We start from the raw sequence: 25,843 nt of genomic DNA on the forward strand, positions 1-25,843 counted from the left end.
CGGCCCCGCCCCCTTCCCTTCCCGCCCCGCCCCGCCCCACCTCCTGCTGCCTCCTCCGACTCCCTCCCGCGCCGCTAAGTTTCTTCGCTCGCCGCCTCGCTCAGAGCCGGGGCCGGGCCAGAGCGGCGCCCCGCTGCCCTGTCCCCGCGTGCAGACCCCGGGCCCGGCCCCGGCCCCCCGCTAAGCCATGCTGTGCGGCCGCTGGAGGCGCTGCCGCCGCCCGCCCGAGGAGCCCCCGGTGGCCGCCCAGGTCGCAGCCCAAGTCGCGGCGCCGGTCGCTCTCCCGTCCCCGCCGACTCCTTCCGATGGCGGCACCAAGAGGCCCGGGCTGCGGGCGCTGAAGAAGATGGGTCAGTGACGGGCAGGGGGCGGTGGGGTGGGCGCGGACCGTTCCCAGAGGCCCAGTCTGGGGCGCTCCAGGGAGCAGTTCGTGGACTCCCCAGGCTGCACGGGGCTGGGAGGCTATGGCTAGGGGCGGAGGGCCAGCTCCCTCCAGCTGGGGGTCGCACCTGGGGTCATCCGAGGGTCCCGGGGCGAGCCGGGCGCCCAGGGTGTTCTTTGCTTCCCACCAGGGGGCGCTCGCGGGGCGTCTGAAGCGCGAATTCGGGCACGGGGCGCTGGTGGGGTCTCCAGGGAGAATGGAGCGGGAGAGGGAGGCTTGGGGTGTCCCTCGTCCGGCTCCCCAGCAGTATCTAGGTTCTGCCAGGGTGTCTCGGGGTCTTGGCAGCCCTTAGGAAGGATGCGAGTTTGCGGTCGGCCTCCGCAGAAGAGGCTGGCCTCCACAGCAGCCCTCCAACCCGCGGCCCCACAGAGGCGGCCACAGCCACACTGCTCTGGCAGGACTGGTCTAACAGCCTACGTCCGACAGCCAAGGCTCTCACCTCAGATTTGGGGAAGTCAGTCGTGGAGAAGGAATGTGACTGTGGCTCACTGGAACATCACAGAGGCAGCTGGCACTGGGTGGGTTACACAGGTGGTGTCTTGCAATCTTCCTCGACTTCCTAGGTGGGAGGTGAATCCTCATTTCACAAGTGAGGAAACTGACTCAGAGACGGCAAGGAATTTGCCTGTGACCACACAGCCAACAAAGGGCAAAGTGTGACTGGCACCCTGGTGGTGCCCCACCACATGGGCCCTGGTACCCTCTCAGAGTCTGGGAAAAGTGGGACCCGCAGGGCAGTGGAGGGCTTGAATGAGAGGGTGTGTGCGAGAGTGTTGTCTGACGTGGAAGGGACCGCGCCACTGAAGTGCTGCGTTGGACCTGCCATTGGTAGAATAGTCAGTGATGGAGAGGCTAGGTGTGGAACTCCGGAACAGAAGGACAAGGCTGCCAGGGACCCCGTGTAGAACTTGGGGCAGAATTCAGGGGTCCTGATTGCCAGTTTTGCCTTCTTGTTACCTCGACTCGTTCCACCTGAGCGCTGACTATGTCTGGGTGCTGTGCCTGGCACTCTGGTTACTGAGACATAGGACACCATCTCTACCCTGCCATCCATTCAACTGTGCATGCATTGGACAAGCACTTATGCAGTGCCCATGGTATGGTACTATGGTACAAGCACTTGCGGAGTGCCTATGGTATGCTCCACCCTGGGGCTCTTGCATTAGAGAGCTGAGGTTCCAGCAGGGAGATCAGACAGTGAAACAAAGGAACAGGACCTTGGGGGTGGGGGAACAGGGGGCAGCACATGAGGGGCTGGGGAGCCAGCAGGCCCTGGCTGGCCCCAGCTGAGGAAGACGGGAGTGGCAAAGGGGAGAGGCTGGGGGTGGGAGGAGCTTCTCCAGGCCCTCCCTGGAGAGTCATGGACTTTATCTGGAGGGCATCAGGAGCCCCAGAAAGGGCTTGGGCAGGAGTGAGTGTGGAGAGTGGGGGGCAGGTTGGACGAAGGCAGGGGCGAAACAGGGAGACCCAAGGAGGGAGGCTGAGGAGTTAGTTGGGCAAGGGGTGGGGACCAGACTTGGGGGACACCCAGGATGGACCCCAGAACTCCCAGGAGATAGACTGGGCTGGACTCTGTGATCGACAGGTGTCATTCTCTGGGCTAAGAAATGGTGTGGTTTGGGGATGGCTGAGGGCAGCCCTGGGAGTCAGCCCTGGCAGGGTCATGGGTGCCGCGGAAGGGCTGAGGGGAGGCCCCGTGCCCATTGGCCTCTTCATCCCACACGTTTGCTGAGCGCCATTAGTGGGCCAGGGTGCTGTGCCAGGGGCTGGGGCTACAGAGATGAGTAGCACAGAGCTTTGCCCTCAGGGAGTGCACAGTTTAGTGGGCAGAGTCACATGCAGACAAATAATTACAGCTGAGCCCGGGCCTCGGTACTCATCAGCTGAGTAAGGCTGCACGGGAGCTCTGGGCACCTCATCAAGGTGACACTCTCGGGAACTACATAGATATCAGAATGTCATCTAGGTCACCCTCATTCCTCACCACTGCCCTGTCCTGCTGAGTGACTGCAGAGAGAGGAATGTTGAGTCCGAGTCTGTTGGGAATGTCCCTTCCCCAGGCCATAGGGAGTCCAGGGACAGGGTGGAGAAGGAAACCCAGTCTTGGGGCCCAGCCCCTTGGGCCATCAGAGGCCAAGGCCTAGGCCTGTCACCCAGGTAGCCTCCCCCGCCTCGCTCTGCCCCTGCCATCACCACACCCCTTAGCCTAACAGAGAATAGATTTTATATCAAATCAGGTCAAGGGACTAGGGCAGGGAGTGGCTCAGAGGGGCCTGAGGAAGGAAAATCCTTTAGGGCCACACTAGGGAGACCCAGATGAGCGGGGAAGGAGGAAGAAAACACCCCCACAGTGAGTGGGAGTCCTTTGTCCCCCCTCCAGTCCCCCGCTCCTGGGCTGGGCTGCTGACTTGCAGGGAATCATTGAAGAGAGAGGAGCGCTAGAGCCCAGTGAGCACCCGCCATGCGCGAGGCACTGTGCTGAGCTTGCATCAGACCTGATCCTGCTTAATCCTCAGGCATCCCTGTGCGGGAGGTGCTGTCCTCATGTCACATTACAGATGGGAAGCTCAAGGCGGAGGGGTGAAATCACCGCCCAAGGCCACATGCCTGCCTGCTGCCAGAGCCTAGTTTTCCATGATGGCTCCCAGTGAATACTTTTTGTTGTTGCTGTTGTTGTTAGTTGTTTATGAGACAGGGTCTCATTCTGTCACCCAGGCTGGAGTGCAGTGGCATGATCATGGCTCACTGCAACCTCAAATTCCTGACCTCAAGTGATCCTCCCACCTCAGTCTCCCAAGTAGCTGGGACTCAGGAGACTGGGAGACTGGGTACCACCACATCCAGCTAATTTTGTTTCTGTTTTTTGTAGAGTTGGGGTCTCACTGTGTTGTCCAGGCTGGTCTTGAACTCCTGGGCTAAAAGAATCCTCCTGCCTTGGATTCCCAAAGTGCTGGGATTACAGGTGTAAGCCACCATTCTTGGCTAGCCTGATGAATACTAATGAACAATTTTGTCACTGTCCCAGGCGCTTTTCGCATATTATCTCATTTAATGCTCACACTAATATGAGGTAGGTGGTACCAGTAGCCTCCTCTTACAGATGAGGAAACTAAGACTCCGAGAGATTTGGTAACTTGCCTGGGGTTCAAAGCTGGGAAGTAGCTGAGAGAAAATTTGAACCCAGGCAGTGTGGCCCAGAGTCTGTGCTTGTCACACAGTGACTGATAGAGAAGCTGATACCTGCAGGGGGCCTCCTGGCCGCTCCTCTCCCATGGGGGCCCTGCCAGCCCCCAGGAGCGTCCTCACAGGGCTGCCAAATAAAATACAGAACACCCGGTTAAGTTTGGAATTCCACTAAACGCGGAATATGGAATGTATTTATACTAAAAAATTATTTTTTATCTGAATTTCACATTTAACGGGTGTCCTGGATTTTCTCTGGCCACCCTGTGTCCCCAGAGCCCTGTGTGTGCCTGTGCCCTGATGCTCCACCCCTGCCCCTCATCCTCCCCATGGGCAGAGGCCTGAGTGGGCAGAATCCTGCCCCCTTGCCTCCCCGGCCTACACACACTACCAAGTGCCCCTGAGCGAGAGGGCTCGGCCCATGGCCTGCCTGGGATGTCTTCCGCAGGGTGAGTGGGACTGCTGTGGGTGACTTGGCAGGTGAGGGTCTTCAGAACAACCCCCAGCCCTGGCAGGTGCCTGGCCTGGGTGGTGGGTAAGCTGGGTGGCCCTCCGGTCTAAGCAGGGGCATGCCAGGTGGGACTAGGGGGCTGGCTCTGCCAGGCCCTGTGGTCCCCCTCACATCTTTCCCTGTCCCCTACCCTGACTTCCGCACCCAACCAGGTTTCATGCCTGTTCTGGCCCCAGAGAAAAGGGTGCTGCCACCCTCGCTTGCTGTGTCCGGCCCGGGGCCAAGGGAAGCACCGCCTGCCTTTCCTGACTTTGTTGATTCTCCAAGGAATGTTATGGACTCTGGCACCGAGCCCCCGCCAGGCTCCAGCCCTGGGTGTGGCAGCCAGCTGGGTCACGGGGGACATGCTTGGTGCCTGAGGTGTGGAGGCTGCCTGCTGGCTAAAGGATTAGGGTGGGAGGGTCTTTGGGACCCCTCGCCATTGTGTGTCCTCTCCTAGAGCCTCACAGCCCCGGCCACCTGGAAACGCTCTTTCTCTACTCCCTGCTCGGCCTTGGCCACAGCTGCTGGCTGTAGCAGTTCCCTGCATGACTCGCATTCCTGTGGAGCCCTGTGTGCACCTCCCGAGTGCGAGCCGCCTATTTCCCCCTGGCTGGCCCACCTTCCACCCTCTCCACCCATGAACCCTGTACACACACACACACACTCACACGCACACACTCACACACATTCACTCACACTCATACACACACACTGTCTCACGCACACACACACTCCCCACCTATGCATACACCCCGCACACACCCTGCCCTGCCTGCATGCCACCCCTCCGGGACACGCCTGGACAGAACTCCCACCCTCCCTGCCAGCTGCCCTGGCGCCTGTCTCCACCGCACAGCCTCTATATCCATCCCTGCCTGGGGGCGACCTGCACTATCTTCAGCACACAGGGCTTGTCCTCTCTGAGCTCAGTGGTGCACCTGTGAAAAGGGTGGGATTTGGGGCCCCTTCCAGCTCTGACATGAGGTAGTTTCTGGTCCCTGGTCTTGGCTACCCTTACAGAACTGCTCAGGCCCCAGACCATCCACGCCCCAAACCGCCCGGGCTGCAGGTGGAAGTTGAGAAACTGGGCCTGCCCTTTCCTCAGCACGCCTGACCCCTCTCTGAGGCTGAGATAAGCGGGCAGCTTGGGAAGGTGTCTGAGCCCCAGCTGACAACACTGAATTGGGCGGGAGGTGCCGCTGTCCTGGTCTGGGGAAGGTACCCCCTGGAGGCCATGGGACTAAGGGGACAGATGGATCAGAACACGTGGGTGCCTCTTTCCACCCGGGGCACTAACTCACTTCCCCAGAGCCCTGCCTCAGTTTCCTTCTTTGTGATCATTTACTGAGCACCCACTATGGGCCAGGCCTAAACCAGGCTCCATGTGCTTGTGCCTGTTGTGGCCACACACAGCCCTTTGGGGTCAGACTCCCCCAACTTCCACCACATTTCAGCCCCACCGGGTGCCGACCTGGCTGTCTGCCTCTTTAACAGCATTTTTGAGATATTCATTCACATACCTTATAATTTATCCATTGAAAGTACACAGTGCGGAGCACTTTGGGAGGCAGAGGCTGTTGAATCACTTGAGGCCAGGAGTTTGAGACCAGCCTGGGCATCACAGTGTGACCCCAACTCTACAAAAAAATTTAAAAATTATTCAGGCCTGGTAGTGCAAGTCTGTAGTCCCAGCTCCTCGGGAGGCTCAGGTAGGTGGATTGTTTGAGCCCAAGAGTTTGAGGCTGCTGCAGTGAGCCATTATTGTGCCACTGCACCCCAGCCTGGCTACAGAGCAAGACCCTGTCTCAGAAAAAAAAAAAAAAAGTATACAATGGTTTCCAGCATATTATATCATTAAACTTTAAAAATTATGGTAAAATAGGCCGGGTGCTGTGGCTCACGCCTGTAATCCTAGCACTTTGGGAGGCCGAGGCGAGTGGATCACTTGAGGTCAGGAGTTCGAGACCAGCCTGGCCAACATGGTGAAACCCCACCTCTACTAAAAATACAACAATTAGCCGGAAATCACTTGAACCCGGGAGGTGGGGGTTGCAGTGAGCTGAGATCGTGCCACTGCACTCCAGCCTGGGCAACAGAACGAGATGCTGTCTCAAAAAAAAAAAAAAAAAAAAAAAAACAAAATAGGCTGGGCGCAGTGGCTCATGCCTGTAATCCCAGCACTTTGGGAGGCTGAGGTGGGCGGATCATGAGGTCAGGATATCAAGACCATCCTGGCTAACACGGTGAAACCCCGTCTCTACTAAAAAATACAAAAAAAATTAGCCAGGTGTGGTGGCGGGCACCTGCAGTCCTAGCTACTCAGGAGGCTGAGGCAGGAGAATGGCGTGAACCCAGGAGGCGGAGCTTGCAGTGAGCCAAGTTCGTGCCACTGCACTCCAGCCTGGGCAACAGAGCGAGACTCCATCTCAAAAAAAAAAAATATGGTAAAATATATATAATGAAATTGGCCATTGCAACCATTTTTAAGTGGTTAATTCACTGGCATTAATTACATTCACACTGTTGTGCAACTATTACTGTTGCCTATTTCCAAAACTTTTTCATCATCCAAACAGAAACTAACCATCAAGCAATAACTCTCCATTACCTCCCCATTCCAGCCCCTGGTACCCTCCCAGCTACTTTCTGTCTCTATGAACTTGCCGCTCTGGGTACCTCACATGGGTGGAATCACATAGTATTTGTTGTTTGGGGTCTGGCTTCTTTCACTTAGCATGATGTTTTCAAGGTTCATCCATGTTGTGGCGTGCATCAGATTTCACTCCTTTACATGGCTGAATACTATTCCATTGTATCGATAAACCATATTTTGCTTATGCACTCATCTGTCTCATATGTTTTTTGTTTGTTTTGTTTTGTTTTGTTTTTTGAGACGGAGTCTCGCCGTGTCACCCAGGCTGGAGTATAGTGGCACAATCTCAGCTCGCTGCAACCTCTGCCTTCTGGGTTCAAGCATTCTCCTGCCTTAGCCTCCCTAGTAGCTGAGATTACAGGCGTGGGCCACCATGCTCAGCTAATGTTTTCTATTTTTAGTAGAGATGGGGTTTCACCATGTTGGTCAGGCTGGTCTCGAACTCCTGACCTCAAATGATCTGCCTGCCTCGGCCTCCCAAAGTGCTGGGATTACAGGTGTGAGCCACCATGCCCAGCTAATGTTTTATGTTTTTAGTAGAGACAGGGTTTCACCATGTTGGTTAGGCTGGTCTCGAACTCCTTGCCTCAAATGATCCACATGCCTCAGCCTCCCAAAGTGCTGGGATTGCAGGTGTGAGCCACCATGCCCGGCTGATGTTTTATATTTTAAATAGAAACAGGGTTTCACCATGTTGGTCAGGCTGGTCTTGAACTCCTGACCTCAAATGATCTGCCTGCTTCGGCCTTCCAAAGTACTGGGATTACAGGTGTGAGCCACCATGCCCAGCTAATGTTTTTTATTTTTTGTAGAGACAGGGTTTCACCATGTTGGTCAGGCTGGTCTTGAACTCCTGACCTCAAATGACCCGCCTGCCTTGGCCTCCCAAAGTGCTGGGATTACAGGCTCATCTGTTGATGAGCACTCAGGTTGTTTCCACCTTTTGGCTTTCGTTTGCCCTCATTTTCACTGCTATTATTTTGTGATTGTCTCCACCCACTCAGTCACTGGCCCAGCAGCTGCAGGATCAAGGCAGAGATGGTTCAAGTAGATACAAACCCCACAGGAACAGTAGGAGGTGGGCGGCTTGTGCACCTGTTCAGAGCAGGTAGGAACAAGGTCAAGGTGACATCTGTGGGTTTGGGCCTGGCAGGACCTATAAATGTCTACTGGGTGGCTGGATGGAGAGCCACGGTCCTCGCAGCATCACTGCCCCGGCCCTGAGCCCTCCCTCTGACCTTGCCTCCTTACCTCTGTTGGTCCTGCCCTTCCTGCTGGACACCCCAGTCCTCTCACTGCCCCAGGGTTCAGAAGCACGAGCAGTGGGGAAACAGAAGCACCCAACCAGGGACTCAGCACCTGGCCCCGCCTGGGACTGCACCCTCCTTCTGTTTGGCTTTTCCATTGGGTGTGTGTTTGGGGGGCAGTGCCAGTTTGCGGGGCAGCCTGGAATGTCACCCCTTCCCCCAACAGGTTCCTGGGGAGCTGAGGGTAAGGGGCCAGAAGTAGGGGCCCCCTCCATTGGGAGCCTGCCCAAGTGGGGGCCCAGTCAGGCGTTCAGGCTGCCTGTGTTGATGGCCTGTTTGCAGAAGGCTCTGGACAGAGCAGGCCCCGGTGACTCACCCCCATTTCCGGCCTTAGTCACTCATCTCCCCCACACCCATGGGCTTGGCATCAGAGGGCTGGCCTAGGTAGGGGAGGCAGCCCCAGCTGCAGAGCCTGGTTGTCATGGCAATGAGCAGTCCCCTTTCCCATGGCCAAGGGGGTGTAGGAGGATGTGCCTAAGTGTAGTGGCGCTGCAGGCTCCCCTCTGCCCTCACCCTGTCATTGCTCAGGATGGGACCATTTAGAGGCTACCTGGACCTGGTGGGTGGGGGGGTCTGGTGAGCCCCTCGGCCTGGCACGTGCCGTGTACGCCTAGCTGTTTGTCTGGAAAGAGGAGGGTTCCACTTTCCCCTTCCTGACCAGGGGGTACCGAGTGGGCATTCACTCAGAGGGCCACAGTCTAGACCCTGAGGGACCCTCTGGAGCTGTTAGGGCCACAGGCTGGCCCCAGAGGGGTCATGGCCTCTTAAGGAGGTGGATTTCTCCTCTTGCCCCTGAGACCCTGATTTTCAGTCATGGTCAAAGTGGGTTTTAAAAATACAGATGCCCAGGCCCCATCCCACACCAGCTGGGTGAGATGCCCTGGGCTGTGGTGTCTGCAGCCTCCCCTGGGTAATTCCGATGCACAGCTAAGGTTGAGAAACCCTGACCTGCGAGGCCTCTGCCCTGAACTCTGGACAGATGGGGCAGAGCTGGGGATAGAATTCACTTAGTCCCCCCATCTGTCCGTCTACCTGTCTGCCCCTTCAGTCAACACTAGCTGGTATCCTGGCTCTGGGATGAGCACTGTGGTGAGGAGATAAGACCTCATTCCGCCCTCAGATTTATTAAAGTATATAGGTGGGTTTTGTGTTTTATTTTAATTAAAGCAAAAAGTGCTGTTAGTGGTCAGAGAGGGAGAATGTCCACTTGAGGACAAATCAAGGAAGGTTTCCTGGAGGAGGTGATATCTGAACTGGTCCTTCAAGGACTCAGATAGGAGGAAGAGAAGGGAGAAGGATCCTACAAAAGGGTCCAAGAGAGGGTGAGAGGAGATGGTCCAGAGATACAGACTCAATTCCTTAGGTCAGAATTTGCAATTGGGCAAGCCAGGGCCTTGGGGTCACAAAGCCAAACCCAGTATTAGGGGCTTGTCGAAATAAAGGGAGGAAGAGAGGCCCTCTGTCTTACTTCTTTTGGCCCACACAGGGGTTATTGGTTTTTATTTTTTTTCAATTTGATTTCGTTGTCAACATTAGAATATCTGGAGGCTTCACACACAGATCTATATTCCGGTTCTCTGGAAACTCTGGGCCCTCATTCACTCCGGGCTGTGCCCCACCTCCAAAGGCCATGGACTCTCCGTTTACCCAGTTCCCACCTCCTCTATTGTCCTCTGACTCAAAAATCTTTGGTTGTGACTCTCGTTGAGGCATTGTAGAGCAGGGGGTGGCACTGTTTGGGCTGGGCATCACGTGTTCCAGGGGGCCAGAGCCAGGAGAGGGCCGAACCTCTCCGGGGCACAGTGTCGGTCACGCTGTAGAAACCTCTGAATTTTGGATTTTGCAGCAGGTATGATTGTGGTCTCCATTTTATGGATGGAGAACATGAGGCTTAGTGACAGGTTAGTGCCACTGGGGCCATGTATTAAATAACTGGGAAGTGATAGCGTTGAGACTTACTCCCCAGACTTCGGAATTTAGAAGCACTAGAAGAGCCGTGCAGTGCAGGGCCAAAGGTCAGAGGCGCTGGACCCTGACCTCCAGAGCCCAAAGTGGCTTCTACCAGTATGGAATTCTGACAACTTACTTAAGCTTCCCTGAGCCTCAGTTTCCTTGTCTGTTAGTACATGAGCAGGGCCTGCACACAGGAGATGCTTTTATTTATTTATTTTTTAGAGACAAGAGTCTCACTCTGTTGCCCAAGCTGGAGTGCAGTGGCACAATCTTGGCTCACTGCAACCTCCGCCTCCCGGATTCAAGTGATTCTCATGCCTCAGCCTCCCATGCCTGGAGATCAGCTGGGCAGGGCTGATCCTGGAGTCCTTGGCCTGTGACCCTGGAGCCAGGGTGGCCTCTGCTGTCCTCCTTGTCTTTGGGAAAGCAGAGGCAAGGTGCTTGGGTTACAGCAAGAGAGATCTAGGTTAGATGGTGAGACCTTCCTGATGGCTACGGTTTCACATCAAGGGAAAAAGGCTGTTGGTGGCAAATTCTGGACTTGAAGGCTGGAAGCCATGTGGTGGGGGATAGTGGCAGAAAAGGCAACTTTTTTTTTTTTTGGTTAAGACGCAGTCTCACTCTGTCGCTTCGGCTGCAGTGCAGTGGCACGATCTTGGCTCATGGCAACCTCAGCCTCCCGAGTAGCTGGGATTACAGGGATGTGCCACCACACCCAGCTAATTTTGTATTTTTAGTAGAGGTGGGGTTGCACCATGTTGGCCAGGCTGGTCTCGAACTCCCGACCTCAAGTGATCCACCCACCTCGGCCTCCCAAGTGCTGAGATTACAGGCGTGAGCCACCGCGCCCTGCCAGAAAGGGCAACCTTTAGTGAGGCCTGAGTCCCAGGCATTGTCCGAGGGCAGTTCCACACTGAGGGACTGCAGAGGCCGCTGCTTGGAAGGAAGGAGGGAGATGGGGTACGGGTTGGGGGTTGGGGGGCGCTTAGGGCTCCAAAGCCTAAAGCCAAACCCAGTGCAGGAGGCTTCTTACAATCGGGGAGGAGGGGAGTCCTGCGAGGGGGAGGGAAGCTTACTGTGGGGCGAAGGCCTGGGTTTGGGGAGGCTGGAGGAAGGGGCAGCAGGTCCTAGCGGGGGAGGGCAGGGGAGCCTCTGGGCAGGTACGGCCTGACGCCCCGGGTCCTCCCGCCCCGGCAGGCCTGACGGAGGACGAGGACGTGCGCGCCATGCTGCGGGGCTCCCGGCTCCGCAAGATCCGCTCGCGCACGTGGCACAAGGAGCGGCTGTACCGGCTGCAGGAGGACGGCCTGAGCGTGTGGTTCCAGCGGCGCATCCCGCGTGCGCCATCGCAGCACATCTGTGAGAGGCCGGGGAGCGCCGGGCGGACAGGGAGGTGGGGACAGGCCCGGTCCTCCGCCCTGACCCGGCCCTCCTCTCAGTCTTCGTGCAGCACATCGAGGCGGTCCGCGAGGGCCACCAGTCCGAGGGCCTGCGGCGCTTCGGGGGTGCCTTCGCGCCGGCGCGCTGCCTCACCATCGCCTTCAAGGGCCGCCGCAAGAACCTGGACCTGGCGGCGCCCACGGCTGAGGAAGCGCAGCGCTGGGTGCGCGGTCTGACCAAGCTCCGCGCGCGCCTGGACGCCATGAGCCAGCGCGAGCGGCTAGACCAATATCCTGCCGGGGCTGGGAGGGAGGGCCCCATCCTTGGAGAGCCCCCACGCCCAGGGAAGGCAGGGCCCCTGTCCTGAAGGCGCACGGTCTGGGTCGGAGCCCTTGGTCTTCGAAACTGAGGGTGGGGACACGCGCCCTGGCTAGGCCCAAGCTCCCACCAGGAGGGGTGGCGCGGCGCCTCCTTCAGGGAGGCCTGAGGCCTTCTGAGGGTGAAGACAGGGCCTCCTGTCTTTGGTAAGCCCCAGTCCTGCGGAGGAGACACTGCTACCGTGCTCGGGGAGTGCACAGGCCAAGGGGAAAGTCCAGCCCCTAAACTGGGGATCCCCCAGACCCAGGTGGGGGTGACTTACCAGCCAGTTACCTGAGGGCTGGGGGCAGCCTGGCGTGTTGCTGTTATTTCCTGAGCACCCACACCTGGATCCACTCCTATCTGCACCGGGCTGACTCCAACCAGGACAGCAAGATGAGCTTCAAGGAGATCAAGAGCCTGCTGAGAATGGTCAACGTGGACATGAACGACATGTACGCCTACCTCCTCTTCAAGGTGGGCTTCCGCCCTGAACCCCAGCCCCTGGCTCTGCCATCACTCTGACCTCTGCCTGCCCCCAGCCATCTGAATCATCAGATCCCCTGCCCTCTCCATCTGCAGGTTTTTTGGAGCGAGCAGCCTTTCCCTGCACAAAGGCAACATCTGGGGTTAGTTAGCCTTTTGCCTCCCCTGAGGCCACTGGGCCAGGAAGGGAGTGGGGAGCCGGGGCCCAGAACTTTCCTCATCCTCAGTTCCTACCCCTCCAAAGTGAGCAGCAAAGCTGTTTTCATTTCCCTGAGTCTGCAAGGCACCTTTTGCACAGGCAGGAGCCAGCCTACAGGCGTGCATGTGCACAGATACACGTGTGTACCCTTCTCCACGCAGACCCTCCACTGTGGCACGTGTTGGCACCTCATGCATGGGAGCACAGGAGCACACAGGAGTGGGCTCTGCAGCTATGGCCCAGCTGGAGCCCATGGCGGACCTCTGTGTGCATGTGGACGGTGGGACCCACCTGTGACCCCGAAAGACAGGAGAGCCCATGGCAGCTGGACCCCTGGGCCACAGCTTCACAGGGATGCTCCATGAATTCTCATTGACTTGTTCAATGACCCTGGGTGTGAATATGTGCATGTCAGGATAGTAACGTGTCCACCTAGGGGAGTGTGAGGGCCCAAGGGCCCTGTCTTGGCCCAGGGTCACCATTTTTCCTTCCACATCTTGATTCTTGGGGTAGGTCATGGTGCAGAGGGGCAGGCACTGAACCAGAGAGACCTTTAAAGTCCAGCCCTGCCGGCCAGGCTCAGTGGCTCACCCCTGTCATCCCAGCACTTTGGGAGGCCTAGGCGGGAGGATTGCTTGAAGCCAGGAGTTTGAGATCAGCTTGGGCAACATAGCAAGACCCCATCTCTACAAAAAATACAAAAATTAGCCAGGTGCAGTGGTGCACACCAGTGGTCCCAGCTGTCCAGCTATTTGGAAGGCTGAGGTGGGAGGATCACTTGAGATCACGCGTTGGAAGCTGCAGTGAGCTATGATCATGCCACTGTGCTCCAGCCTGGGTAACAGAGCAAGACCAAACAAACAAACCTAAAAAACAAACCAAAAAATCCTGCCCTGTAATTTACCAGCTGTGTGAGCTAGAGTCACAAGTCTTACTCTGTTTTTCTACCTGTGAAATGGGGACCATTGCCTTCTCAGATGTGGTAGATGACAGATGGGTCAAAGGGGCCAGGTTTCCTGGAGTGTCTGCCTCCTCTGAGCTTCTCCTGCTGCTCCCCAGGAGTGTGACCACTCCAACAACGACCGTCTAGAGGGGGCTGAGATCGAGGAGTTCCTGCGGCGGCTGCTGAAGCGGCCGGAGCTGGAGGAGATCTTCCATCAGTACTCGGGCGAGGACCGCGTGCTGAGTGCCCCCGAGCTGCTGGAGTTCCTGGAGGACCAGGGCGAGGAGGGCGCCACACTGGCCCGCGCCCAGCAGCTCATTCAGACCTATGAGCTCAACGAGACAGGTGAGGGGGGTGGCACGGCCAGGTCGTGGCACCTGAAAGGGCTGTGTTCCCAGCCAAGCGGGTTCTGCTGCGGGCTGGCGTGGGCATCATCTCGGGCAGGTTACCTCGCCTCCTCCAGACTCAGCTTCCACATGTGTAAAATGGCACAACAGTTTGTCTTCCTCCCAGGGTCTGGTCGAAGGTTAAGTGGCATGACTTACGTGGAGTCTAGTCAGTAGATTGTCTAGTCATTATTCCTAAGTTGAGTGGGCCTTGGGGGCATTGGAAGCTGGACATGGGGGATCCCTATGTGGCCTGATGCCCTCTCCTGCCACCCCTGCAGCCAAGCAGCATGAGCTGATGACACTGGATGGCTTCATGATGTACCTGTTGTCGCCAGAGGGGGCTGCCTTGGACAACACCCACACGTGTGTGTTCCAGGACATGAACCAGCCCCTCGCCCACTACTTCATCTCTTCCTCCCACAACACCTATCTGACTGACTCCCAGATTGGGGGGCCCAGCAGCACCGAGGCCTACGTTAGGTACTGTAGCAGGGGGTGAATGTTTCCGGGAGCCCCACCTGGGGAGAGACATGGGCTGGCTTCCTGGGGCCTTCCTGGCCCAGCCTGCCTGCTGCCCTGCTCTGTGGCACTCTGGCAACACCTTGCCTGTCCACCCATCTGTCCACGCACAGGGCCTTTGCCCAGGGATGCCGCTGCGTGGAGCTGGACTGCTGGGAGGGGCCAGGAGGGGAGCCCGTCATCTATCATGGCCATACCCTCACCTCCAAGATTCTCTTCCGGGACGTGGTCCAAGCCGTGCGCGACCATGCCTTCACGGTGAGCCCCTGGGATGCCCAGCCCCAGCCCCACAGCCTTCCCAATGACCTCCGTCCGCACTCACATGCCAGCTGCCCTCCGTCCTTCCAGAGGAAACCCTTGCCCAGAGAATCATTCATTCACCAAGTGCTGCTGGGATAAGTGGCCAATGGGGTGGCATAAAGCTGAATGAGATGCCACCCTCATATTTGGGAAATATGTTCCCTCTCTCATATTTGGGAAATGTCCTAAAAATCACAGAGTTTCCAGAAGAAAACCTTTGGGGGAGGGAAGGACATTTTAATCATGACTTCCAAAGAATAAATAAGCTGTAAGAGAAGCTCACCAGTGGCATCTGCATAAACACTGCAACTTTGGTCACAGTGTGCAAATCTTCCCATCAGCAAATGATGGGAGGAGAGTTTTCACATCACTGACATGGTCAATGTCATTCACATGTAAAAAGCATTTATGGGACCAGGTGCGGTGGCTCACACCCGTATTCCCAGCACTCTGGGAGGCTGACGCGAGGATCACTTGAGGCCAGGAATTCCAGACCAGCCTGAGCAAATAGCTACATCCTGTCTCAACAAAAATAAAAATTAGCTGAGTGTGGGGGCATGTGCCTGTAGGCTGAGTTACTCAGGAGGCTGAGGTGGGAGGATCACTTGAGCCCAGGACTGGAGAACACAGGGAGACTGACTGCGCCACTGCACTTCAGCCTGGGTGATGGAGAGAGACCAAAGCTTAAACAACAACAACAACAAAAAATCGGCCGGGCGTGGTGGCTCACACCTGTAATCCCAGCACTTTGGGAGGCTGAGGTGGGCAGATCACCTGAGGTCAGGAGTTTGAGACCAGCCTGGCCAACATGGTGAAACCTCATCTCTACTAAAATTACAAAAATTAGCCGGGTGTGGTGGCGGGCGCCTGTAATCCCAGCTACTTAGGAGGCTGAGGCAGGGAGAATCACTTGAACCCGGGAGATGGAGTTGTAGTGAGCTGAAATTGCACCACTGTACCCCAGCATGGGCGACAGAGCAACACTCCATCTCAAAGAAAAAAAAAATCATTCCTGCAGCCGCCCTCAGCCTCCTAGACAGTCTGCTGCTTCCCTGGGTTCTCCAGAGCCCTGCCTTTGCCTGCCTGTCCTGAAGGGTCTGGGAGCCAGATGTTGGGAGATACTGGCAGAGGGAGGGGAGTGGCTCTGAGCTGCTGCCCTTCCCCCCACAGCTGTCCCCTTACCCTGTCATCCTATCCCTGGAGAACCACTGCGGGCTGGAGCAGCAGGCTGCCATGGCCCGCCACCTCTGCACCATCCTGGGGGACATGCTGGTGACACAGGCGCTGGACTCCCCAAATCCCGAGGAGCTGCCATCCCCAGAGGTGACGCCCCCCAGCCCCTAGCCTGGGTGGAGGGAGGTCTGGTGGGAGTCCGCCTCCCCGCACTGCTCGTGCCACCTCTGTGGCTCAGGACCCCTCACCTCTTGCTGCCTTAACTTTTCTCTGTTCCTCCGTTCATCTGAGGTCTGCCATCCCCTGGTCTTGTCCTTCTGCTGCCCTCTGGCTCTCCATTCTTGACTAGACCCCCCCACACACACCCTCTTCTGTAACCTGGCTTTGCCCTGCTGGCCCTGCGTCCCTGCCTGTAGAGTCCTGCAGGCTCTGCCATTCCCACCTGCAAGGCCCCGCTTGACACTTTCTCCACCCGGAAGTCCCTTCTCAGCCATCCACACTTGCCAAGCGTCACCTGCTTAGAATTCAGCTCAACTTCAGCCACCTCTTCCTGTGGCCTTATCCACTTCCCCAACTCTCGGGCCTGAGGCGGCCTCCTGCTCTCCCCCAGACACCAGAGCGCGTCCTTGGCTCTCTCCAGACATTTATCCTGTCGGGCTCCTTGAGAAAACTCTCCTCCTACTTCCAATCCCCAACATGCAGGCAGGGTTGACTCACCCTCGTGTGTGTGTGAGATGTGATTTTTGTTATTACTGTGAAAATCACACCCATATGGTAAAAGAAAACTGAGCTGTACTAAGGGACGCGATGAACAGTGCTCCCCTCCCTCCACTGACCTGTCCTCTTTCACAAGAAGTAACCATCTCTAACTTTCTTGCATGTCCTTCAAGAATTTCCCCACACACATTACCTGTGTACACATGTGTACTGTCTTCTCTTTTAAATGGTACCAAAAAAGGACATGTGATTCCAGGTTGTAGCCTCACTTCTTCCACGTAAGATCTTCTTTGAAGAGGGCCCCTTTCCTTTCAGTCCTGAGCTGTCGCGTGCATTGTAGTGGCTGCTGTGTATATTCTGATGTGGAGGGACCTTATTAAGCATCCCTTCCTGATGGCCTCCTAGGCCATTCTCCACTCTTTCCTATTAGAAACATCACTCATCTCTGTGTCTCCTTTCCTGCCTCCCACCCCTAGCCAGCCCCTCACAAGGCGGTGGTTGAATAACTGACTGACTGGCTGCCACAGGGGCGAGAAGGCCTAACCCTTCATCCTCCACGTTGGCCCCCACAGCAGCTGAAGGGCCGGGTCCTGGTGAAGGGAAAGAAGCTGCCCGCTGCTCGGAGCGAGGATGGCCGGGCTCTGTCGGATCGGGAGGAGGAGGAGGAGGAGGAGGAGGAGGAGGAAGAGGAGGTGGAGGCTGCAGCGCAGAGGCGGCTGGTGAGAGCTGGGATGGGTGGGGTGGGGAAGGGGGGGAAGGTGGGAGGACGGGTGTGGGAAGCGGGGGCCAGCTGAGCCCCGCTGAGCCTGGTCTCCTAGGCCAAGCAGATCTCCCCGGAGCTGTCGGCCCTGGCTGTGTACTGCCACGCCACCCGCCTGCGGACCCTGCCCCCTGCCCCCAACACCCCGCAACCCTGCCAGGTCAGCTCCCTCAGCGAGCGCAAAGCCAAGAAACTCATTCGGGAGGCAGGTAGGAGCTGGGGCACTGGGTGTTTGGGGGCGAGAGGGTGAGAGACCTCCTGAAGGGAGTCTGGAAAGGAGTTGAGGGGGCTTTGGGGGACAGTAAAGAGGTCAAGAGGACCCCAAAGAGGGGCTGGGCTGAGGGAATGAGGGCCCCGCACATGCCAGGGTGGATGGAGGGGAGTGGCACGCTGAGGGCGGCCTGCTGTCTGCCTTCAGAGCCCTGTGGTGGGGCCGGCCATAGAGGGTGATGGGTCAGGCTGGGCTGGGGGCTGGGGGAGCCCAGCAGCTGCTGCGACACTGGGGAGGAATTCCTAGGGCAGGTGATGCTGAGAGGACACATCACCCGGAGGACTAGGAAGCAGCCAGGTGAAGAGGGGAGAGCGCTTTCCAGACAGGAGGAACAGGTTGTTGAAGGCCTGGGGGCTTGGCCTGGAGAAGAATTCCGGGAACCACGGTGGAGCTGGAGGGCTGTGGGCATTCAGTGTACTTGGCTGGAACTTTGTCAGGAGCGGGGAACTGGGGGCTGGGGATGCGGGGCCAGGCTGTGTGGCTGGAGGGGGTCCCTGCAGCCTCCTCAGTGAGCTCCCCTCTCACTCTAGGTCAGAAGAGAGTGAGGAGCGGGGGCAGGGCGACCTGGGGACGGGCTTGGGCTCTGTTCCCTGGAGGGTACAGGCCGGGGCTTTGGGTGAGGGACCCCCGGAGTCTGTCACAGTCTCACCCCAACTCTGCCCCAGGGAACAGCTTTGTCAGGCACAATGCCCGCCAGCTGACCCGCGTGTACCCGCTGGGGCTGCGGATGAACTCAGCCAACTACAGTCCCCAGGAGATGTGGAACTCGGGCTGTCAGCTGGGTAAGTGGGGTCCACAGGAATGGGAGCAGGCGGGGTGCCACAGTGTGGGGGAGGCCTCAGCAGTGAGGGGCCCACACAGCCTTCCAGACGGTGGAAACACGCATTTTGTTGATTATTTTTAAAGTTGCCAGCAATGTAGGTGGGAAAATCAAATCAGGCTCGTTTGTTCTTGACAGTGTACAGGTCTCGCATTTTTATCATGGTAGAAATTAAAACCTCCACTCCCATGTCCCCCGGACACACACAACCCCCACACACCTGGCAGTCCCACTAAGTCAACACTGACAAGGGTGGGCTCTGGGGGACGCTGAGCCCCACCAAAGGAGGGCTGTATCGTCTCCTTGGGGTAAGGATGGAAACCCCAGGCTTCCTCAGACCCCTGGCTCTGACCCAAGCCTGGCCCTGAGGGTGGGGGCTTTTTTAGTACCTCCCACCCCAGTCTTGAGGGATCCTAGGGCAGAAGTACAGGTGACAGTGGGGGCTGGGTCCATGACCCCCTCCCCTAAAGTCATCGTGGGGGCAGAGCAGCACTAAGCAGACAGTGGGACCCCAGGCCCTTTGTAGAGAGGAATGCAGTCCCCTGAAACTGAGTAGTGAGAACAGGGCCGCTAAGAGCCCCTGCTCTGACCCTGCTGTGTCCACAGTGGCCTTGAACTTCCAGACGCCAGGCTACGAGATGGACCTCAATGCCGGGCGCTTCCTAGTCAATGGGCAGTGTGGCTACGTCCTAAAACCTGCCTGCCTGCGGCAACCTGACTCGACCTTTGACCCTGAGTACCCGGGACCTCCCAGAACCACTCTCAGCATCCAGGTCAGCAGGCTGGAACGGGCCCCAATGTGGGGTCAGACTGGTTCTGGAAAGGCTCTTTGTGAGGTGGAGGAAGGCAAGGGAGGCTGGGGACATTTGGAAGTGAGGGTGGTGTGAGCTTGAGGCCCATGAGGGGATGGCCAAGGTGGGCTTGGGCCCCAGCCACTCCCTCCCTCACCCACAGGTGCTGACTGCACAGCAGCTACCCAAGCTGAATGCCGAGAAGCCACACTCCATTGTGGACCCCCTGGTGCGCGTTGAGATCCATGGGGTGCCCGCAGACTGTGCCCGGCAGGAGACTGACTACGTGCTCAACAATGGTGGGCAGCCACTGGCGGAAGTGGGGTCGGGGGAGACTGCAGAGAGCGAAGGGTGGTGCAGGGTGGGTCCTGGGGCCCCTGGGCTCTGACTGCCATCCCTGTGCCCTAGGCTTCAACCCCCGCTGGGGGCAGACCCTGCAGTTCCAGCTGCGGGCTCCGGAGCTGGCACTGGTCCGGTTTGTGGTAGAAGATTATGACGCCACCTCCCCCAATGACTTTGTGGGCCAGTTTACACTGCCTCTTAGCAGCCTAAAGCAAGGTTGGTGGAGGCTGGTGGGGATGGAGAGGGATGTGGGTCCAGGTCCTGCAGACCCTGTTCACCTTTGTGCCTCGAATTTCCTGCCCTGAAGCAGGCCCGGGCTGGGCCAGACCCCCAGGGTGCACAGAGGACCTGAGGCCTGGCTGTCCTCCCTACAGGGTACCGCCACATACACCTGCTTTCCAAGGACGGGGCCTCACTGTCACCAGCCACGCTCTTCATCCAAATCCGCATCCAGTGCTCCTGAGGGCCCAGCTCACTCGCCTTGGGGTTCTGCGAGTGCCAGTCCACATCCCCTGCAGAGCCCTCTCCTCCTCTGGAGTCAGGTGGTGGGAGTACCAGCCCCCCAGCCCACCCACTTGGCCCACTCAGCCCATTCACCAGGCGCTGGTCTCACCTGGGTGCTGAGGGCTGCCTGGGCCCCTCCTGAAGAACAGAAAGGTGTTCATGTGACTTCAGTGAGCTCCAACCCTGGGGCCCTGAGATGGCCCCAGCTCCTCTTGTCCTCAGCCCACCCCTCATTGTGACTTATGAGGAGCAAGCCTGTTGCTGCCAGGAGACTTGGGGAGCAGGACACTTGTGGGCCCTCAGTTCCCCTCTGTCCTCCCGTGGGCCATCCCAGCCTCCTTCCCCCAGAGGAGCGCAGTCACTCCACTTGGCCCCGACCCCGAGCTTAGCCCCTAAGCCCTCCTTTACCCCAGGCCTTCCTGGACTCCTCCCTCCAGCTCCGGAACCTGAGCTCCCCTTCCCTTCTCAAAGCAAGAAGGGAGCGCTGAGGCATGAAGCCCTGGGGAAACTGGCAGTAGGTTTTGGTTTTTATTTTTTGAGACAGGGTCTCGCTCCGTCGCCCAGGCTGGAGTGCAATGTTGCAATCATGGCTCACTGCAGCTTTGAACTCCCAGGCTCAAGCGATCCTCCCATCTCAGCCTCCTGAGTAGCTGGGACTACAGGCACAGGCCACCAAACCTGGCTAATGTTTAAATTTTATGTAGAGATGGCTGGGGGGGCGGGGGTCTCCCTATGTTGCCCAGGCTGGTCTCGAGCTCCTGACCTCAAGTGATCCTCCTGCCCCAGCATTCCAAAGTGCTGGGATTACAGGTGTGAGCCACTGCCCGGCCTGGCCGTAGGTTTGTAACTGTTTCATAGAAGAGCCCTGGAGAAGACAGTAGAATGAGCCTATCTAGTTTAAAAAATAAAGAAGCACGTTGATTTCACCACCGCCACTCCCTGAGCACCTCTATGCTGCCACCCCCACAGGCCCATGAGGAGGGACAGGGCTGGATGAGTTTCTTGGGCCTCTCCCCTCAACAGGGCATGGACTTGTCTAAGACAGCCAGGGGGTGGCAGCAGGAGATGCCACAGCTCTAAATAGCCCGATCCCTGCTCCTGGCTTAAAGCTGCTGCGAGTATCACAAAGACTGTCTGAGGATGCCAATTCAGAAGGTCAGCGCCTCCCCACAACACACACACACACACACACACACACACACACACACACACACACTCTCTCTCTCTCTCTCTCTCTCTCTCTCTCTCTCTCTCACACACATACACAGGGGCCTTGAATGAGGAGGAGACAGGAGTCTGAGGGACCCTCAGACTGCCACTCTCCAGGCTTGGCTGGGCTCAAGGCCCCTGTCTGCTCAGTAGGGCAAATCCCAAGGACACGGGCTTCCCTTCCTCCAGCCAGCCAGCCTTTTACACAAAGGCTGGAAACGCTGCTTGGGCCGCCTCTATAGAAATGCTGGGAGAGCGCACTGGACACTAGGCGACAGAATCTGGAGAAAATCCTGCACCCGCCCCTGCCAGCAGGGTGAAATGTGGAGGCCTGGTGTTTTAGGTTCTGCCAGCCAACAGTGCCGGCACTGGACAAGGGCAGAACTTGACACTAGTCCCCAGAGGGTGGCCTGAAACTGGGCTGGGATAGGCCTCTAACTGGCCCCAAGCCCCACAGAAACCAAAACACAGGGCTGGGGCAGACTCCACCTTCTAGCAACTCCAAGAACTAATGCAGAAAGTGGCAGTGTCCCCCGCTCCTTCATGCTGGGAGTGGCGTTTGGCTCTGGTTAATTTGTGTGTCTGAAAGAGGATAATCAGAATCAAAAGGGCCCAGAAGGAATGGGCCGGGCCAGGCGGGCCAGGCCAGGCAGCCTGGGCATCTGGCACTCAGGGCTGTCAGAGGATCAGGCTGCCAAACTGCAGCCTCAGGATGGGAGGCACAGTGAGGCTAAGTCCAGTTTTAGCAAATGAAGAGCTATTAGCATTGCCCAGCCCCTGCAGAGCCAGGTCTGGCCAGGGGCTGGCTGGGGGGTCTGGGTCAGGTGAGCACCAGACCCAGGGCTGAGTGCCCATCCTGCTTGGCTTCTCTGGTTTCGTATCTGGTACCAAGAGAAAGGGGTGAAGGCTAGGATGAGGGCCCAGTACTGAGAAGGCTGCCTTGAAAGGGCAAGAGTCTTTTTTTTTTTTTTTTTTTGAGACAAAGTCTTGCTCGTCCCCCAGGATGGAGTGCGATGGCGTGATCTCGGCTCACTGCGACCTCTGCCTCCTGGGTTCAAGCGATTCTCTTGCCTCAGCCTCCGGAGTAGCTGGGATTACAGGCGCCTGCCACCACACCCAGCTAATTTTTGTATTTTTAGTAGAGACGGGGTTTCACCATGTTGGCCAGGCTGGTCTCGAACTCCTGACCTCAGGTGATCCACCCGCCTTGACCTCCCAAAGTGCTGGGATTACAGGCGTGAGCCACTGCACCCAGCCAAAAGGGCAAGAGTCTTTAAGGAAGTGAACTGGGAAGCAGAAGCAAGGGAGAAATCACAGGGTTTTTGTTTGTTTGTTTTTTTGAGATGGAGTCTCGCTCTGTCGCCTAGGCTGGAGTGCAGTGGCACGACCTTGGCTCACTGCAAGCTCCGCCTCCCGGGTTCACACCATTCTCCTGCCTCAGCTTCCCAAGTAGCTGGGACTACAGGCGCCCACCACCACGCCCGGCTAATTTTTTTGTGTTTTTAGTAGAGACGGGGTTTCATAGTGTTAGCCAGGATGGTCTCGATCTCCTGACCTCGTGATCCACCCGCCTCGCCCTCCCAAAGTGCTGGGATTACAGGCGTGAGCCACCATGCCCAGCCTGAAATCACAGCTTTTTATCCCGGAGGCCCATGGGTAGAAACAACACATAGGGCTATGTTCTCTCAGCCCAAAGCTAAGGGCAGGAAAAAAGGCATGGGCCATAGGAGCCTGAGTGACTTGGTTTGGGACAGGAGGGTTGGGGGGCTTTAGAGGTCAGGCAGGTCCTGTGTCCTCTCAGCTTCCCTGGAAAGGGGCTTGGAGGCACCAGTCATGGATCTGAAAGGATCAGAGGGTCAGGGAATGGGTAAGTTCCAGAGGATGAGAAGAGGGGAATGGGAAGTCTTAAACACAGCTACTGGGGCCCAGCAACTTCCCATGTTAAAATGCACCCCTAGTGACTCAAAGAACCACCCGGCCAGTGGTGCAGGAGGAGAGATGTGGCACCTGGGCACAGTGGGAAGGCACGGGGCCTGCACCTCCACCAGAGGAGCCACTGCTGACCTGGGCCAAGGGGGCTGCTCTGTGCCCAGCTAGGGAAGCCTGGGCCGGCTCCTGTGCTGAGGTGCTCAGGTGCTGGCTGAGAGCCCAGTTGCTGCTCTAACTTGGAGTGAACCTGGGTCAATAGCAGCTCGTCTCTGGCGGGTGGGAAGGGTCTGACAACACCAAGTTTGCCCTGGAAGAAGGGCAGCCTTAAAGGAAGGCCTTTGGAAGCTGGCCTGGTGCTGTGGGCTTGAGGGACTTTGTGGCCAAGCCCTGTCGTCCTGGCTCCAGCCTAGGCTCCAGCACTCCATTTCTTCCACTGCCACCTGCTGACCAGGAATACCAGGACAGAAGGTTTTGTTCAGCTGCTTTCTTTATTAGAAACAAGTGAGATGTATTGAGCAGAACAACAATGCATTTGGTATCTCCTCCCCGACCCTGGAAATGGATGCCCCCCCACAGCCCAAAGAAAAGCCAAGACAAAAAGGTGAAGCTCCCCGGTCCCTGTTCCCAGACATGGCACCTGCCTGCCAGCCAGTCAGTATTTTTTAATTTAATGGAATGAAATTGTCCTAAACAGCCTCCCTAGGTGTAGCCGGCTTGCGGGCCCGCCTTCATTTTGCAGCAGAGTAAAACTGAAGCCTCAGGCCTCCCCTGGTTCTGGGGAAGGTGGGCCAGGCCATCAGAAGGCTGCCTCACAGGTGGGTAGGCACTGACGGGAGGGACACTCCTGCTCCCTCACCTGACCTAACATCTGGTTCCCCTCCCTCTCCTAGAGTGCAGCTCCATGCAGTTGTCCAAGGCCTTTGGGCCCTTAGGTTGGTTAAATGCTGGTCGTCTTTGGGGAAAGAATTCAGGACCACAGGGACTCCCCTAGGCTTCTGAGAGCCAGCAAGTAGGGGGGCGACAGCAGTTAGACGGGAGTTGTGGGGAAGGCCTGACATTTTCCATAAACCTGGTGTTAAAGTAGCTGGGTGTGGGCTGGCCTTCAAATAAGACAGAAGCCTCTTCAGAAATAGGCATGTGTGGGGAAACGAGCCCTATACAGGCCTCGATCCGGAGTGGAGGCCTCCTACTCAGCTCTCTCCCTACACACAGACTGGAGTCCGTGGTCAAATGCAGAGTCAATCCAAAGGCAGGAGGTAAAGGTCGTCTTTGAAACATGGCAGCTGGGAGGACTGGGTGGCAGAGGGTGGGGGCCAGGCCCAGGGAGGCCTTCCAACAGCAGTTGCTTGAGGAGGGTTAGCATGAAGGCCTCAGGGTCCTTCCTTTGCTTGGTTTGAGGCAGCCATGGCGCTACCACACTGCAGGGCTCCTGTGGGGAGGCCCTGACCCCCGGGATGGTGCTCTCTGAGCTGAAGTCCCAGAAGGGGTTGAATGAAGAATGCAGGGACTACTGGGACAAAAATCAGATGAGCAGCAAGCAGCCCACAAGCCAAACCGTGCACACCTGGGCAGGGTTCTCACCGCGACATAAAGCAGAGTCCGAGGAGCCGGGCACCTGGTTTCAGTGAGGGAGATGCTGGGGCCTTTGCCAGGAGATCTGTTTCTTCCAGAACAGCCACTGGGGCCTCACCGTTTCCATTCCATGACCTGGGTCAGCCGAAACAGAGCTCACTCCAGAGATCCGCACAGCCCAAATCTCAGAGGCAGCTCAAGCTGGGACCTGGCCCAGAACAGATCAAGACTAGGACAGGGAGCCTTTCCAAGTTCCAGGTTCCCCCAAGGTAGGAAAGACTTGGGCACTTTGTCCTTTGATATCCTCAAAGGTCTGGACAGGGTGAACCACTCTGGGGCTTGAGGCACTGTGCAACTGTTGTCTGTGGGGCTGCAAAGCAAGCCCCTGCCTCTCCGACTCCTCCCACCTGTGGAATGCAGTGCGCATCTTGCTAAGAACAGCAGCTTCTTTGGTCTCAGTTTCTTGGAGTCAAGGAGTCAAACGTCAGTCACGATTGCTGGGGCCTGCAATTTGCAGCGCAGGAACAATGGGAAAAGGGAGGGCCCTGCAGGCCCCTGATGAAAATCCACCTTAGTGGAGTTGCTGGCTCTAGCAGCAGTCTGCAGAGCGGGCAGCATTCCCACGGGTGGCACGGCCCCCATCCCAAGCATACGATGTCTTCTGGTTTTGGAAACTCTGCAGAATTAGCCTCTGACAAACCACACCAAAACCCACAGCCTGCAACAAGCCCCTGCTGGCCTGTAGAAAGTGGCTTCGGTGAGTGGCACAGGGCTGAGCCTGGCCTCCTGGCTAAGGCTTCATTCCTGTATGAGCGGAGAGGTGACGGCAGCAAGGAAACCCCGCACACCACACGTCGTGCTACCTCCTTCCCACCACTTGCTTCTCTCTAGAGCAAAAATTACATCCAAGCCCGGAAGTGAGTTCCTGACAATTCCACAGCCCAATTTTGCCCGGTCACTTGGCTGAACACCACTCCAGAATGCCTACATCGACAGCCATGTGACCAGAGGCTTGATTACGTTTTGGGAAACTGGCAGCACTGACAACCATCGCTACCACAAAAATCCACAAAACAGCATCAGCGAAAATCAGACTCAGACAATGGAGATGGGAAACCACTTCTGTTGCCAAGTCCAGATCTGCCTCTAAT

General features: G+C 57.3%; 1 protein-coding gene across 1 annotated transcript; it reads left to right on the plus strand.

Moving 5' to 3' along the window:
- The first annotated feature begins 45 nt into the window (after positions 1-45).
- On the plus strand, positions 46-20,908 carry PLCD3 (phospholipase C delta 3). The gene is made up of 15 exons (XM_016931613.4): positions 46-350; positions 11,229-11,390; positions 11,471-11,699; positions 12,116-12,245; positions 13,513-13,741; positions 14,064-14,265; positions 14,418-14,562; positions 15,775-15,927; positions 17,067-17,213; positions 17,313-17,463; positions 18,191-18,307; positions 18,952-19,118; positions 19,300-19,435; positions 19,545-19,694; positions 19,853-20,908. Exons 1-15 carry the CDS (start codon positions 188-190, stop codon positions 19,939-19,941), a joined length of 2,370 nt encoding a protein of 789 aa, XP_016787102.3. The 5' UTR covers positions 46-187; the 3' UTR covers positions 19,942-20,908.
- The last annotated feature ends 4,935 nt before the right edge of the window (positions 20,909-25,843 follow it).

Source organism: Pan troglodytes, chromosome 19 (genome assembly GCF_028858775.2).
Source record: "Pan troglodytes isolate AG18354 chromosome 19, NHGRI_mPanTro3-v2.0_pri, whole genome shotgun sequence".
In the NCBI taxonomy this organism is placed as follows: Eukaryota; Metazoa; Chordata; class Mammalia; order Primates; family Hominidae; genus Pan; species Pan troglodytes.